General features: G+C 35.3%; 2 protein-coding genes across 3 annotated transcripts in view; one reads left to right on the top strand and one right to left on the bottom strand.

Moving 5' to 3' along the window:
* Positions 1-15,288, top strand: part of LOC111518159 (arrestin homolog) — a 472,237-nt gene that overhangs the window by 397,477 nt on the left and 59,472 nt on the right. For both annotated transcript variants that reach the window (XM_074172905.1, XM_074172906.1), the window contains 2 exons: positions 9,925-10,134; positions 13,406-13,549. In XM_074172905.1, the coding sequence (XP_074029006.1) occupies positions 9,925-10,134; positions 13,406-13,549 (354 nt within the window). The remainder of the gene's footprint in view (positions 1-9,924; positions 10,135-13,405; positions 13,550-15,288) is intronic.
* The window catches only part of LOC111516748 (14 kDa phosphohistidine phosphatase), a 188,490-nt gene that overhangs the window by 95,051 nt on the left and 78,151 nt on the right, over positions 1-15,288 (bottom strand). The window lies entirely within an intron of this gene.

Below are 15,288 nucleotides of genomic sequence, written 5' to 3' on the forward strand. Positions count from 1 at the left end.
CCAGCGAAATTATTTTTAATCCGATGTATCAAGGATACATTTTTTTAAGATATCTGTGAAACGATCAGTTCTATGTGAAAAGGATATATACTCATTTTTCATCCCATGGATTCAAAAGTGACGCAGACCTATCAGATCTGGCTAGTGACTCTAAAAATCTGTTTAAATCTGTTTAAAATCTGTTTTTCCGTTAACCAGCTGTCGCACCCCTACGAACGACAACCCTCAGAAGTCGAAACTTGTGCGAGCTAAGGATTAACGAGGTCTTACCTTTTAACGTGTGATTTATAACACTAATCTAATAATTATAATTCCGGTATCGAGAAACTAGAAACTCGTTCAATTTATCATTTTACGATTATAAAAATATATGAAAGCAAGCGCTATGCATCCATTCATTAAAATATATGCCTATTCATAGCTCATGATTAAATTTCATATAATGAATGAAATTATGTTATGTGATAAATCCACATTACACAGTTATTTACAGTATTTTCAACGTGTGTATATACTTCAATCTATGGGAAAATTAATTAGCCGAGCTGGCTGAGGGCAAAATCAAAGCTCAAATATTGAATCAACAATTTATGGTCCTTCAAAAAATAACGTGGAAATTTGTCAATCGACCGAATGCATGTTAAATGTGTTGAAAAACCTCGAGCAATAAAGCAATCAATTCATCACACCTATTTTACTGTCTGAAAAATTAGTTTTTCATTGACAAAGCATTAAACTATCTAAAGTAATGAAATTTTTATAAAAGTGAATTGATTTATCAGGAGAAAAAGTGATACGAGCCAATATTCTGTTTCTCCGAATAATATACACAATTGTTTTTTTATGATTACTTTTATTACCGGCGTGAATGCTGCCACTTTTAATGTTGCTGGAACTGTAACCATATTGAAGTTACTAGAAGATGAATGTCAACTTCAGTGACAGAGTATCAATCACAAATTAATTTTTGATATTTGAAGAAAAAAAAAGTCACCAAAAGTGCTTGCACTACAAGAAAGCCTTACCATATAGTTAAAAAATTTTCACCGACAGTTTGGACAAGAATCACGTGGTCTCACATGGGCTTATGACTCGAAATTAATTTAGTATTTCTCAATTTTTGATTGAGTGATTCATAAAAAAGTGAACAATTAGCGTTTGATATGGGGCCTTGGTCACTGTTCCTAGTTCTCATGCCACACTTTGCTGATTTTAGACTTTCCAGAACATCCAAGAAACCAATGTGATGTACCGACCTCAATAATTTCAGAATGTATATAAAATGCACCACGAAACAATCATCCCTTGTTCATTCATGCATTCATTCGATGTGAACACATCTGATGTATAGAATGAAGAGAATAATTGATTTATAGAAATATTCATGATCAGAAGCTACATGCAGCAGCTGAAACTTTCATGGTTGAAGAACGAAGTGCGAATAGATTTTTGAATGAAGGCATTGATTTTGTTATTACAATGTATTGTGGTGAAATTAACATAAGCCTGAATGACCCGTGACACAAACGTTTCATAGCATCAGCTTCAAAGTGTGTTTCAAAATACAACGTGACTCACGGTCGATGGTAGGTTAGACGTTTCTGGAAAACGCAAAAGCATGATTTTTCTGAAAATTTCACCTCTCACATTTCCTTACCTGTTATATCGATCTAAAATATTTTCAGCATTGCGGCGTTGCCACTTCTATCAAAAAGTCCTAGCAATTATATATTTTTAAATGAAACAAACAAAAATGTATATCAATACATTTTTGGATTCGCTCTAGTATTTTAATAATTTTTTGTTAATAATGTCACATACCTATCTCTATCTGTTTTCGAGATAAAGAATAAATTGTGCTAAATATGGTCCAAAACATAGCCTTAATTGAAATTAAGTACATCAGTACTCTCAATTCATGGAAAGTTGATATTTTGATGACAGCTTGGACGAACTCGAAATATTCAAATAACACCAAAAAATCGACTTCATATCATACAGGGCGTGCTGAAATTACTATTATTTCCATTGGGCATAAAAGTAGTCGAAAGTTCATTTTTTCAAATGAAACCCCTTGTATATTACTCGATAAATTGAAAGATGGTGAAAAATGCTTCAAGATGATATGCATGTCCCTATACCTATATCGTCAAGTTTTCTTAATGAAGCCGTTTTTGTGGAAAAATAGTTATTCACGTTTTACCTAGTGTTGAAAGTGGCATTTTATTTTGTGAGTAGTGATTATTGCAACACGAGCGTCAGCAAGTGGAGCAAACTCACGAGCAAAATAAAATCACTTTTGACAAATAATGTATCATACAAATTTTTTTGTATAAAGTTACTGCTGATAATAAAAAAAATTATAGGGTCCATGGGATTTGAACACAAGATCTTTGGATTACAAGGCATATGTTACAACTACATACGCCAACTCACGTTATTTTAAGGAGGATTATTGGTTAGTCATGAAGGACTTTCTACAGTTGGACTGAATACTACTTCGTCATCGTCAGTAACTTCACAGGGATTTAATATTACCAATAGCACGAACTGCATGTGTGAACTTTTCTATATGATTTTTTGGTAGGTGTTCTGATTGAAGTGTTTCTATCAAAGAGATTTTCAATAACAGTTGTACAAAAAATAATTTTTAAAGAATTTGATTTCTAGGTAGCCGAGGAAATATCAAGCTTATGACAGTTTGGTGACTTTTATAAGTAATTAAAAAAAATCGCCAAAAATGAATGCAAATATTGATTATTCTTATGAAATTATTCATTATACACGGACAGTGTGATCAAATCATTGCAAGAACTTGTAGTACTGGTAAATTTTATTTATCCGACCGGTCGTATAAATGAAATTTACCAGTGGTATTTAGACAAAAGTATTTTTATTCATTTCATTTAAGTTATTTTAATAATAAATATTGTAAGAACCCTTATAAAAAATCGAAAGGCCTCTTGGGCCTTGTTATTCAAAAGGAGGGCAAAGGGATCCGTTGAAATAGTTTTGAGCTGCTTCATGAATATAATTTGAATCATGCATATAAACATAATATCCTTTCCGTTTGTTATTTGAACAGCAATCAATATACATTAGGGCACTGAGTGGCTAGCAAACTTTCCACTCAAGTTGACATCTGACAACATGTATGCGTTTCGATAAACTTCGATTGATGCAATTAGGACAATCATTGTTGATTGATACCTCAATCGATATACATATTGAAGTTTATTTTATGTTCAAACATTTACGTGAAGCCATTATTCAGTAAATTATGAGATTTCATGACTGCGAGCAATTTTTTTCATTCTAATATTTTGAACACATCAATGAAATGTTCAACTTGAAAAAATATTTTATTATCGGTTTTCACAAACCAGTACCTATAATTATTGATCGATGGATTTTAGCCTTCACCATTTTCACACACACACAAACAAACAAATCTTATCTGTGCTTCTCGGACAGGTCAAATCAAATTTTCACTTTTATTTGTACCGTCTCATCGCTGTATTTTTAAAAATTAATGAACATATTGCCGAGTGACAATTTTTATGTATATTCAAATTTCTCAGCGAAATTGCTCAGCATATTCATTTTTGATGATATCGTGCAAATAGAAACTTAACTTCTCGTTTAACATTGTATTTGCAAAATATTGATCATATCATGGTTTTGGTGAAACATCTGCAGATAGTGAATGTTCAACGGGAACCTCTAACGTAGAATCAATCCAAAACATCAACAAACTGTAGATGAAGTGAACAGTTTATTTCATCTCCGGAAGACGCTCACTTGGTTGGAGAAACACTCGTTGAGAAGAGTGTTGCAGTTCTGGTGTTTGAGAACAGTGCTAATTTTGGATATGCCGATATATCAAAATAGTTTTTAACCAGTTAACTAGTTTAGTGATCCAATAATTTTTCTGAAAAGAGGTTGGTTGGGTAACAGGATCAATTTTTTCTTACAAAAACAATTGTTTTCTTACCGAAGTTTTGAATTTAATTAAATTCTTCCTCAGGGCTCGAAAAGTAGCTTTTTTGTGTCCTGTTTTTTCCTTTGTTTCATATTGTTTTGTGTTGGTTGTTGTTTCGGAATTTGGTTGTTGCAATGTTTTTTATTTTTTAAAAATATGTAAGTATCTAATATGATATCAGATATTTTTTACCATCACGAAATTACAACAAACTGGAAATAAATGAATATTTGTTGAAGGAAGTTATTTAGTGATCCAATAATAGGTTATTTTCAGTCGATCCTGAAGACATAATTTCAGGAATATAAGAATTCGTTAAATTGATGGATGTAGCTGTTACTACCTGGTAGGAAATCTATGTTTTTACCTCTTTCATTTGTAACTAACGTTACAGTTACTGCAGTTTCGTCCTATACGGATATTTTCAAACATACAACAAATTTGAAAATGTCCGTATAGGACGAAACTGTAACGTTAGTTACAAATAAAAGTGGTGAAAAACATAGAGAGTTTAATTTATTTTTTCTTCATTACAAGAATTCATTATGAAACATATATATTATGTATATCATGACCGCCATCTGAAAGACGTTAGTTTCGAGATGTCATGCATACAATTTTTTCAAGATTGAAACAATTGACTCATAACTACTCATTATAACTATATCAAATATAATATGGTATTTTTAGAGCTGTTCAGTCGATGAAAAATATACATTTCTGTGATGTATTTAAAATATTAGAACAGAATATTTCATTTCCGTATCATTACAACATTCAAAGTTTTTATTAATACAAAATAACGATATTTTAAGGCCATATGGAAGACATCAGTTCTTATAAATCATCTTATGTATTTTGTGTTTATGATCATCACCTGAAAGATATTCATTTTGTGATTTTATGTATACATTATTTCCGTTTCAAATATTCAACAAATGTTTTTCGAGACCATTTTCTGTGAGCTAAAAGAAATGAGTATTTTTTAATTTGATAAATTTCATTTGTATAATAGTATTAGAAAATAAACAAATAAACACGTAGGGCTTAAAAACTAATCAATTGAACACTTTTTCCAAAATCAGAATGAAAATACTCTCTCAACGCGTGTTTTCCCAACCAAAATAGCATCATTGGAAGATGATGCTAACTTGCATCGCCTGATGATGCTAATTTAGTTAGCTAAACACGCCTCAAGGGACAGTTTCTTCTCTTATGGTGTGAGAAAAGTTTTTTCAATAGATGTATTTCAAGTACATACTTTCCCCATTATCGAAAACACAAGAATTTTTCGCATCTGTCTGATATGAAGGTCTGTGGTGTTGGTTTAGCGTTTGTATCGTAGTAGACAAGTCGTAGTATCACGGCACAATAGGGGGTTCATTTTTCAAAAATGTCCATCGATTGTTCACATAGCAAGGTAGTGTGTGACGTAAATGTATGAGTGAGGAGTGGTGACGTGAGTTAAATGACATGTGTGTGGCAATATATTCCAATACATTGTTTACGCACATTTATCCTGAGGGAACATGAGGTTGTCGACTCTACTCAAAATTTCCATCACATCTTGTACGTACTTTTCAAGGCGTAAAAGCTATTTATGATATGAGTATTAGAAGTAAGGTTTTATTTTGCGAGTGAAAAAGTTTGCGAAATGAGAGTAGCGAGTTGAGCAATTTCACGAACAAAATTAAACTTACTTTTAACACAAATATAATCCAAAGTTTTTCGTACAACTGACCTATTTTCATAATAATATTATTAAATTTGATATTTCTATAAAAACACATTTTGACATCTCTTGTTAGTTAACTACTTTCATGTTATCGCATTTGCTGTGAAGTGGCCGTGTCAGGTGACGCCGAATCACATGGTTACCAACAAACAGTACTGTTTACAGCCAACATGTTTTATTGAAAGTCACATTGAAAGTTCTTGTTAGTGTTTAATGTTTTGCATAATGAAGAACAATAGTGAGGAATTGTGTTCCTGACGATATTGAAGAGGCTGCAAAAAAAGCTTCAATTGAATTGTTATAAAAAAATCGGCTCAGCAGCATGACATCGCATATTCTATTTTTCTTAGCTGGTGTAGACTTCAAAACGTCGAAAGAAATTTCAGCGAAACTGTCTTCTAGAAGTGAAATCAAAAATATGGAACTCGTCAACTTTGTGGAAAAAGTTTTCAATGATAAAGTCGGGTGCGCTCGTTAAAAATGGTGTTAATACAAACAAATATTTCAAGGTAATAGCATTCTTAAAGCAGAAAAATGAAGGTTATAGGCCCAAAAAATCAAAAACTCTTACATATGAATAAGTCCGGAGGTTTATGAATGAGGCGCCAGATGAAAAATATTTGATGAAAATAGTTGCTACTATTTTCTGAATATATGGAACCTGCCGGCGTGAAGAGCTGTGCCATTTATCAATAGAAGACATTAAATTAATGGATAAATCATTGATTGTTCAAATTCCCGATACAAAAACGAAAATAGGTCGTTCTTTTTGCATGGTTGGAAAAACATTGACTATTTTAATGAATACGTAGCATTATGCAATTCTGTTATCAATCATCAATGTTTTTTTCTGAAAAAATATAAATGCAGTGCCAACCCAGTTGGTATAAACACGTTTAAGAAAATGCCGTCTACCATTGCTGACTTTCTAAACCTCCCGGAACCAAAGGAATATACAGGTCACTGTTACAGAAGGTCTTTTGCTTCTTTGCTGGCAGAATCAGGAGCAAATATAACTGATATTGGAAAGCATGGAGAATGGAAGTCTACAACATAGCTGAGGGTTACATCGATCAATCTATTTCTTATAAAATGCTATTGCTGAAAAAAGAATAATCCCAACAGCTAGCTCCAACGTGACAGCATCGTCCACTTTACTTTAAGAATTGAATATTAATGCCCATGAAATTGTCAACTCAGATAGTTCAAATATATGACAAAGCTCGTCAACATCGCAAGGTATTATTATCAGCGGTTGTTCTAATTGTACTTTTCATATTAATGTTCATAAATAATGATAATGATAATAACCACAGGGCTAACCACCCGGTGGACCCAACACTTGGTTCCCAATAATTGACCCGCTCGGAGGGGTCAGAGGCAAGGTGGTGATTTGCCGATGATTTGCCTACCGATGACAACCCTGACAACGACAACGGACGCTTTGAGTGGACGCATGAGCTGAGAGATAGCCTTATGCATTGCTACGAGAGTAGTGAGCCCGCGCGAAGAGGGTACATGGCGAGATTGCATGCTCTGTGGTGTGAAGCACAGAGCATGCACGGCTGGAGAGGAGACTCGCATTATGCCACCAATGGAGTCAATCAGAACACGCAGGGCGCTCCACAGGATTAGGCCCCTGAAGCCACAAGAACTGGCTTGTTTGGATGCGGAGGTTCATAGTATTTTAACAGAAGAAGCTGACATCTGGCAAATCAACACCGCCATGTATAACGTCGTCCAATCGCTTTCCGAATCGGAAGGACGAAATCCCGGCCTTGCGGTTCGGAAAATTGATCGGCGTATACACAAGATGGAGGATAAGATCACGTCGGCAAGACAACACGCGTCTCGTATCCAATGTGTGATGGATTACAGGGCGGCCAATAGGCCTTTCACGCCCGCAGTGCGGCGAATAGCCGCCAATCTACGACGTATCCATCACACTTCAAGTCAAGGTGTGCTGCTGACCACCAAATAGCACTGCCTTGATAGGATACGAATGCTAGTGGCTGCTAAGAACTCAATAGTGAGGCGAGCGAGAAGTATAGCAGAAAACCCTAGGTTCCGCGAGAAACCTTCTCGCGCAACTACCAAGAGCCTCCACGTGTTGTGGATAATCTGCCGACCGCTAATCAAGTGGAATCCTTTTGGAAGGATATCTATGAACACCCGCAGCCACTCAACTTAGACACTCCAGCCTTAGCGCAGTTCGAAGCTTTCAACAGAGAGCTTCGACAGCCTGAGCTCAAGGAACTGCGCAACCCGATAACCCCGGATGACGTTAGAAGGGCCCTTGTTGGTTCCAAGAACTTTGCTGCTCCAGGCCCAGATGCGCTGAACACTCATTGGTGGAAAAAACTACCAAATACCCACCTGGACGGAGAGCAGCCGATTCCAGATTGGTTTGTCGAGGGGCGGACCGTTCTTATCCCCAAAAGCGGAGATTTGTCGATTCCTAAGAATTACAAACCGATAACATGCTTGAATTCGTGCTATAAGTTGTTTACAAGCATCTTTACACACGAATACTCACCGCAATTGACCGAGTGTTCAAACGGATATATGAGCAGAGAGGGTCAAAGAGAGGAGTCGCTGGATGTAAAGAGAACCTGCTCATCGATAGATGTGTAACGCAAGACTCGATATAATATGAGCGTGACCTCTCTATGGCCTGGATCGATTACCGTAAGGCATTCAATACAATTTCGCATGAGCTCATCTTGCATTTGCTCAGATGCCTTGCGGTACCCGACAACATAGTGAGATGCATTGAACAACTGATACCACTTTGGCGAACTCGCTTCACCATAACATCTGGTCAAGCAAGAGTCCAAACAGGGTGGGTCATTTTCAGAAGGGGTGTGTTTCAGGGTGATTCCCTCAGTTCCCTTCTCTTCTGCATCTCACTATTGGCATTATCCGTTGCGCTCAGAAATACTCGAGGGTATAACGGTCACCCATCTGTTTTATATGGATGATCTTTAACTTTATGCCTCTGGAGAGAAGGATCTACATCAGTCCTTGAGGGTGGTGGAAGAGTGCTCGCATGCTATTGGTATGAAATTCGGGATAGACAAATGTGCAATGATCCATCTCAGAAGAGGACGATGCGGGGACTACGGAGAGGATGTGCAGCTCGTAGATGGAAGCATCCTACACCATCTGGATACCGGAGAGACGTATACTTACCTCGGGGTGGAACAACGCCACTTACAAGAAGTAACAGCAGTGAAAAACTCTCTCCGCGGCAAGTATCAGCACAAACTTCGATAGATCTGGTCATCGGAACTGTCGAGGAGGCGCCCGAGACCCTAATGCACTTGCGATCAGCATGTCCAGCATATAAGGTCTCGGCCTATATCCATCGACATAACGCGGCCCTAAGAATGCTATATTACCATCTACGGCACTCTTACGGTATTGACGAGACACCGGTGTTGCCCTACGCTCCGGGGGATATTGAATCCGTTGTGGGGAATGAGAAGTGCTGAATTTCTTGGAACTATTCGTTCCCCACCCTCAGGCTCATACAAGCTAATAAGCCTGATGTAGTCCTTCTCGACCACCAGAGCAAAACGATATTTGTCATGGAGTTTTCAGCTCCTGGCGAGACAAACTTCGTTAGAAAAGAGGAGGAAAAACAAATAAAATAACAGATTTTCTCTTCGAACTCCGCAGACTCTATCCAGATCACTCTGTCAAGATGGTTGTTCTGATTATTGGAGTCCTTGGTGGCATGATGTCCTCTCTACTCTCGAATCTTAAAATCATACTGGCTTGCCGCACTAAGGCAGAAATCTTCGCCGCACAGATGCAGATGCTGTAATTCTTGGCTCACTGCGCTTGCTCAGGGCACATGATTCTCGTAACCAATGATCACTTACCCCACGGTGTGGGGAGTGGTCATTGGTTGATAATACTGGCTCGCACTCCCGAATGTATCAGTGAAGAAAATAATAATTATAATAATAATGTAATTAATGTATATAATACATTTGTAACAAAATTTAATTGTATCTATATCTATTGTTCATAATAAATAAAACAAAAATATGTCTGCAGAAAAATATTACAAATATTGCAGTCTGTTTGGAACATATCATTTAAGCGCACACCCTTCAAATTACCTATTTTACGATAGCAATATCTCGCTTTTCAAAATTTTTAGGAATATTTCGAGTTCATGTTTGGAATTTGTTCACAGATAAAGTAGATGAGAAACTCCATAGACGTTCGACTGTACGCATGGGAATCAGAGTGGTTCAGAGAGCTTTTGCCCCCCCAGCTCCTGAAATGTACGACCCCGGATCAACTGGAAGAAAAAGGAGAGATAAATCGAAACAGAATAGGAAATCCCTTCTCTTCGGATGCAGAAGTGCTCCATTAGAAGACCACTTCAAGAAAAACGAACAAGGTAACACAACAGATAAACACATATAATTTCACTTTCCTTAGTCCCCCCAACCGGTTTGTTCCTTGGAAAAGTTTTGCTGAAATTGAACCAATGATGTCAACATTACACTGGTAATGTTCCTTGAAATATAAAAACTTCCGTTGTTAGAGAGGCAATTTTTTCGAAATAACAAGTGCTTGGTAGTTCATTATTCAGTCTTTCGAAAAATCGCACTTTCAACAAACGAAATTGAATAATTTGATTTCTTTTAGTATCAAATGTCATTGAGAGTTCTGTCTTTAGACATTACAATGTATATCAGTGAAAGTTAATACGATTATATATTTCTACTTTTCATGCCAATATAAATGAAAATTTGCAAGTTGCCTTCTTAGCACAGAAATTAGGGAGAAAATTGAAACATTGGTCATGTTACGTTTTTCCCTGTGGATTGACCAATAATTGGCTACACTGAATAATCAAACTTAACTTTATTTCACTTTAAATACAATGAACACATCAACTATACTTCAACTATTATTTGAATGTCTATCGCCTTACTAGATCACTTCGCGTACCGCACTGTAACGCTCACTTCACTGTGTCGATATCCAAGTGGCTAGCCTTTAATTATCGTAATCGTAATTTCGAAGTCGGTAGAATTATTCTCCCTGCTACTCGAGTGGTACGCCTGGTTTATGGCTACCAGCGGCGGCCGGCGTTATTTTCTTTCGGGCATGATTTACAACAGTATGTTTTCCATTTATAGGACAAAAATATACACATTTTCATGAATATTTCAGTAAAAATATAAATGGCATAACATTTACTGTCGAATATAGTTCAATATCCAAGTTTGTGAAGATTTTTTTTCCCGCGGGAATTTACCAGATTCTACTATGTTGGAACTTTGGGACAATTTAATGTTTTGAATTTTGCTTCGAAATATTTATTTTTCCAATATGTCTATATTTTTCGTCGACAGTGATCAGACCGATTTTGATTTCTGTTAGAGTATTGGTTAATACGGTGGCTGTTCCCGTTTGGGTCTTTATCCACGAGATTGGGCAGTTACTAATTAAAAAATTTGAAAGGGTTATATTTTTAGGAGTGATTAATTTGTTGGGAAAGAAAGTTTTTGGCTTTCTACTACTCCATCTGATACAAAAAAATGGATGAGAGAATCTTCCAAAGAAAGGAAGGATTAATCAATTTGAAAATAAGTAACTCTATACATGGATGTGTAGATCATGCAAAGAAGTAACTTTCAGACACAAACTGAAAGAAAGTCCTCCTGAAACAGCTTTCATATAAACATTGAATTACACGAAAGAAAAAATTCTTTCGAAACAAATACTTCTATATGAACACTGAATTATACAGAAGATACTTTTCTCTATTCAGTTTGTATATCGAACATTCGTGGAGGAATAAGAATCAGATATCATTCACATGAGTTCTACTTTGAATGAATGGTAATAAATTGTACTCACATGGAACACTGTCACCCTAACTGGTATACACGTGTTTCGCCTTAAGACACTTGCCCTAAGGCTCTTCAGTACCAAATTGGATAACATTATAGAAAATACACACACTTCATTCATGAATTACGATTTTGAATGTCACGGAATGTCTCATCCATTTTTTTGTATCAGATGGAGTAGTAGAAAGCCAAAAACTTTCTTTCCCAAAAAATTAATCACTCCTAAAAATATAACCCTTTCAAATCAAATAAGATTCCTCATGGCTGGGGTTAAATCAAATAGGTGAATGAATGTCATTACGATGTCATCGATGACATAAGCAGATCAAGCTTATTCCGTGGCATTAAAAATCGTAATTCATGAATGAATTGTGTGTATTTTCTATAATGTTATCCAATTTGGTACTGAAGAGCCTTAGGGCAAGTGTCTGAAGGCGAAACATCGATGTATACCAGTGAGGATGACAGTGTTCCATGTGAGTACAATTTATTACCATTCATTCAAAGTAGAACTCATGTGAATGATATCTGATTCTTATTCCTCCACGAATGTTCGATATACAAACTGAATAGAGAAAAGTATCTTCTGTATAATTCAGTGTTCATGTAGAAGTATTTGTTTCGAAAGAATTTTTTCTTTCGTGTAATTCAATGTTTATATGAAAGTAGCTGTTTCAGGAGGACTTTCTTTCAGTTTGTGTCTGAAAGTTACTTCTTTGCATGATCTACACATCCATGTATAGAGTTACTTATTTTCAAATTGATTAATCCTTCCTTTCTTTGGAAGATTCTCTCATCCATTTTTTTGTATCAGATGGAGTAGTAGAAAGCCAAAAACTTTCTTTCCCAAAAAATAATTAAAAAATCTTTTTCTCAGCCGAAGGTATGGCATATGTAGTGGATCCACGATGAATTATAGATAGATAGAAAAATACTCATAATTTCAATGAAATATTCCCACACACGTTGATTTCAGTGCTACCGAGAACTTGAATATTTTAATGAAGTAACAAAACAAATATTTTCAAATGTGAAAGAACAATCGCTCACTTAAAATCTGAAGACTTTCAATGCAATTGATGAAATCGAGTAGAATGAAACAGTTCAAGAATGAAAGTTTTCTCTGAGGTTCACACTCAAGTCGTAAGCTTCATTATAGGAACTCATATGTAATTGGTTTGACTTATTCGCTGAAATTTTAAACATAAAAAAATACATCGATGAAAGTGTTAACCGGGAAATTGATTTTCACTAGTTTGGACTTCCATTGTCTAATATATGAAATGATTTGAAATCCCTGAAACAACTGGAAAAAAAGAAGAAATAAAAATAAATAGCTGTAAATAACAATTATATCAAGCAAAAAAACTGAAATGAAATAATAGTGAAATAAAATGCAAGTAAAAATAAAACAATTGAACAAAAATTAAAAATAAAGAAATACGAAATGAAAATGAAAATAAAAATAAAAAAATGAAAAAGTTAGGAGATTTCAAGCCAAGTTAGTTCACGACGTTTCGATTGTTAGTATACACAATCGTCTTAGGGGGATGCCTAGGTGATGACTCAGTCATCAATCCGAGAAAAACAAGAATATAGAAGACTTGTAATTATAGCATTCAATGGATATAGCTGTATGAGTTTTTTCCTACAATTCCTGGTTATAAACTATAATTGATCGGAATGAATATATATTTTGTTGTAAAAATCTAAATCTGGCAAAATTTTGAAATTATGAAGACCCTTGATTGTTGAAATTGCTAATACGACCACCTCAATTTTTCATTATTTTCCTTCTATTTTCAGCCATCTCAAGATCAGCCGAAACAGTGATGCATAGAAAAGTGTTTGCTGATGTTGATCGAATGGAATCAGCAACTGAACCTAGCTGGTCCCCTGAAGCCTCGAAAAAAGAAATAATGTTGATTGACGAATCGCTGCTTTCTAAAGGTATGAAACAATTCAATTACATGAATCTGTGTAAACTCCATTATTGTTGAATCAATTACAAATTACTTGAACTGAAAAACTCGGTGTGAGATATCAAGCTGAATGGTTTTTCATTTCATATCAGTACTGGGGTGGTTAGGCTACAGTTTATTTAATCATTGTTAATTTCTTAGCCCAGAGTTTGTAGTAGTTTTTGAAAATGATTAGAATTTAAGGAGTGTAAACTTTCATGGCCGTAGATAACTGTGCGAAATCTATTTTCCGGGTTTTTTGCCAGTGGTCTGCAAGTTTTTATGCCTGACGTTTCGTCTATTACTGCGTTAAACATTATCAAAGGCGATGTGGTAGTACTAGCAGTGCCCAAGTTAGTGCTCCCGTTATTCCAAACGCATTCACTATGATGCTTGTAATTGACGTGGCCTGGTTTCACCTAAATGGATTACCTAACCTTGTTTGTGTACCTTTAAGAACAGGTAGCCAGACTTTATTGATGTCCGTTGCCTCTTATTGTCTATTGAAATTATCCCTGTGTTTTTGAATTTCAATTGCCTTTAATTTTTGAGTTTCACCGAGTATGACTGTATCTTAGAATGAGATAATGTGCGTGCCTTCTTTGTTGATAACTTGTTCGGCTACAACTGATTTGTCTGAGTCGACAATTTCTCTTATGTTCAGAAACACGTGTACCTACACCTACACAGATGAAAATTCAGTGTAATATTTATTATTCGAAATTTTCTACTGGACTTCAATAACGTTTTATTCTGTGGTCAGTGCCGGATTTCATTACGGTTTATATCATATTTTTGATGCAACAATGATCGCATTGAAACTAATAATAAGGTTCATCAAATTGCATATGCACAATTGATGTAATATATTTCATGGAAGCCAAACTGCCATTCATTTAATGATGATAGTAGAGCGGAAATTCATTGTTTTGCAACAATATTTGATTTTCCAACATAAATCAACGTTTATTTTGACGGATAATGGATCAGCAATTTCTAATACATTCGTGTATTACAGTTATCAATAATGAAATCTGCATAGGTTCTTATTGACGGATTTAACGTGTATTTATCGGGAAACCAGGATACTTTTATCAAATTCTAGGATGTGATCATCGACATTAAACTATTCAAACAATCCGTTAAAGGAGTGTACTGTCACATCAAAAACAATACTTACACTTTAAAAACAGTGGCATATACAGAATGGACATCAGAAAAAAAATGACTAGACTATTAACCAAACAGAACATCAACATGGTATACAATACAAGATTGATAACACCTTAGACAGACATATAAAAAACATCGAATCCAAAGTCGACAACAAATCAGGTTTCTACAGGCTAAAATGTTGGTTCGTGTCCAAAAATTTATATTGGAAGAATATCTAGAAATTTCAAATCCAGAAACGCCGAACACAAAAGAAGTTTCGAATTGAAGAAAACCAATTCAACCTATGCATATCATCTGTTGGAAAAAACTACGACATAAACTACGACGCACTATATACAGAAAATAAAGGACAAACATTAAATTTGCTGGAATCCCTGAAAATTGATAAACGATACAATAAAATTTTCTGTTGAACGAACAACAAGAAGTTAATTTCCTACCTCTGTTGAATTTATTTTCATGAAAAATTTCCTAGTTTTCAACCTGTTTTCAAAACTACATGTATACCTTTTCATTGAGATGAATGATTTGATTTGAGATGATGATTTGATG

The sequence above is a fragment of the Leptinotarsa decemlineata genome, unplaced genomic scaffold (assembly GCF_025532065.1).
Source record: "Leptinotarsa decemlineata unplaced genomic scaffold, Ldec_3_MD MMD2_tig00000199_RagTag_RagTag, whole genome shotgun sequence".
Classification (NCBI taxonomy): domain Eukaryota; kingdom Metazoa; phylum Arthropoda; class Insecta; order Coleoptera; family Chrysomelidae; genus Leptinotarsa; species Leptinotarsa decemlineata.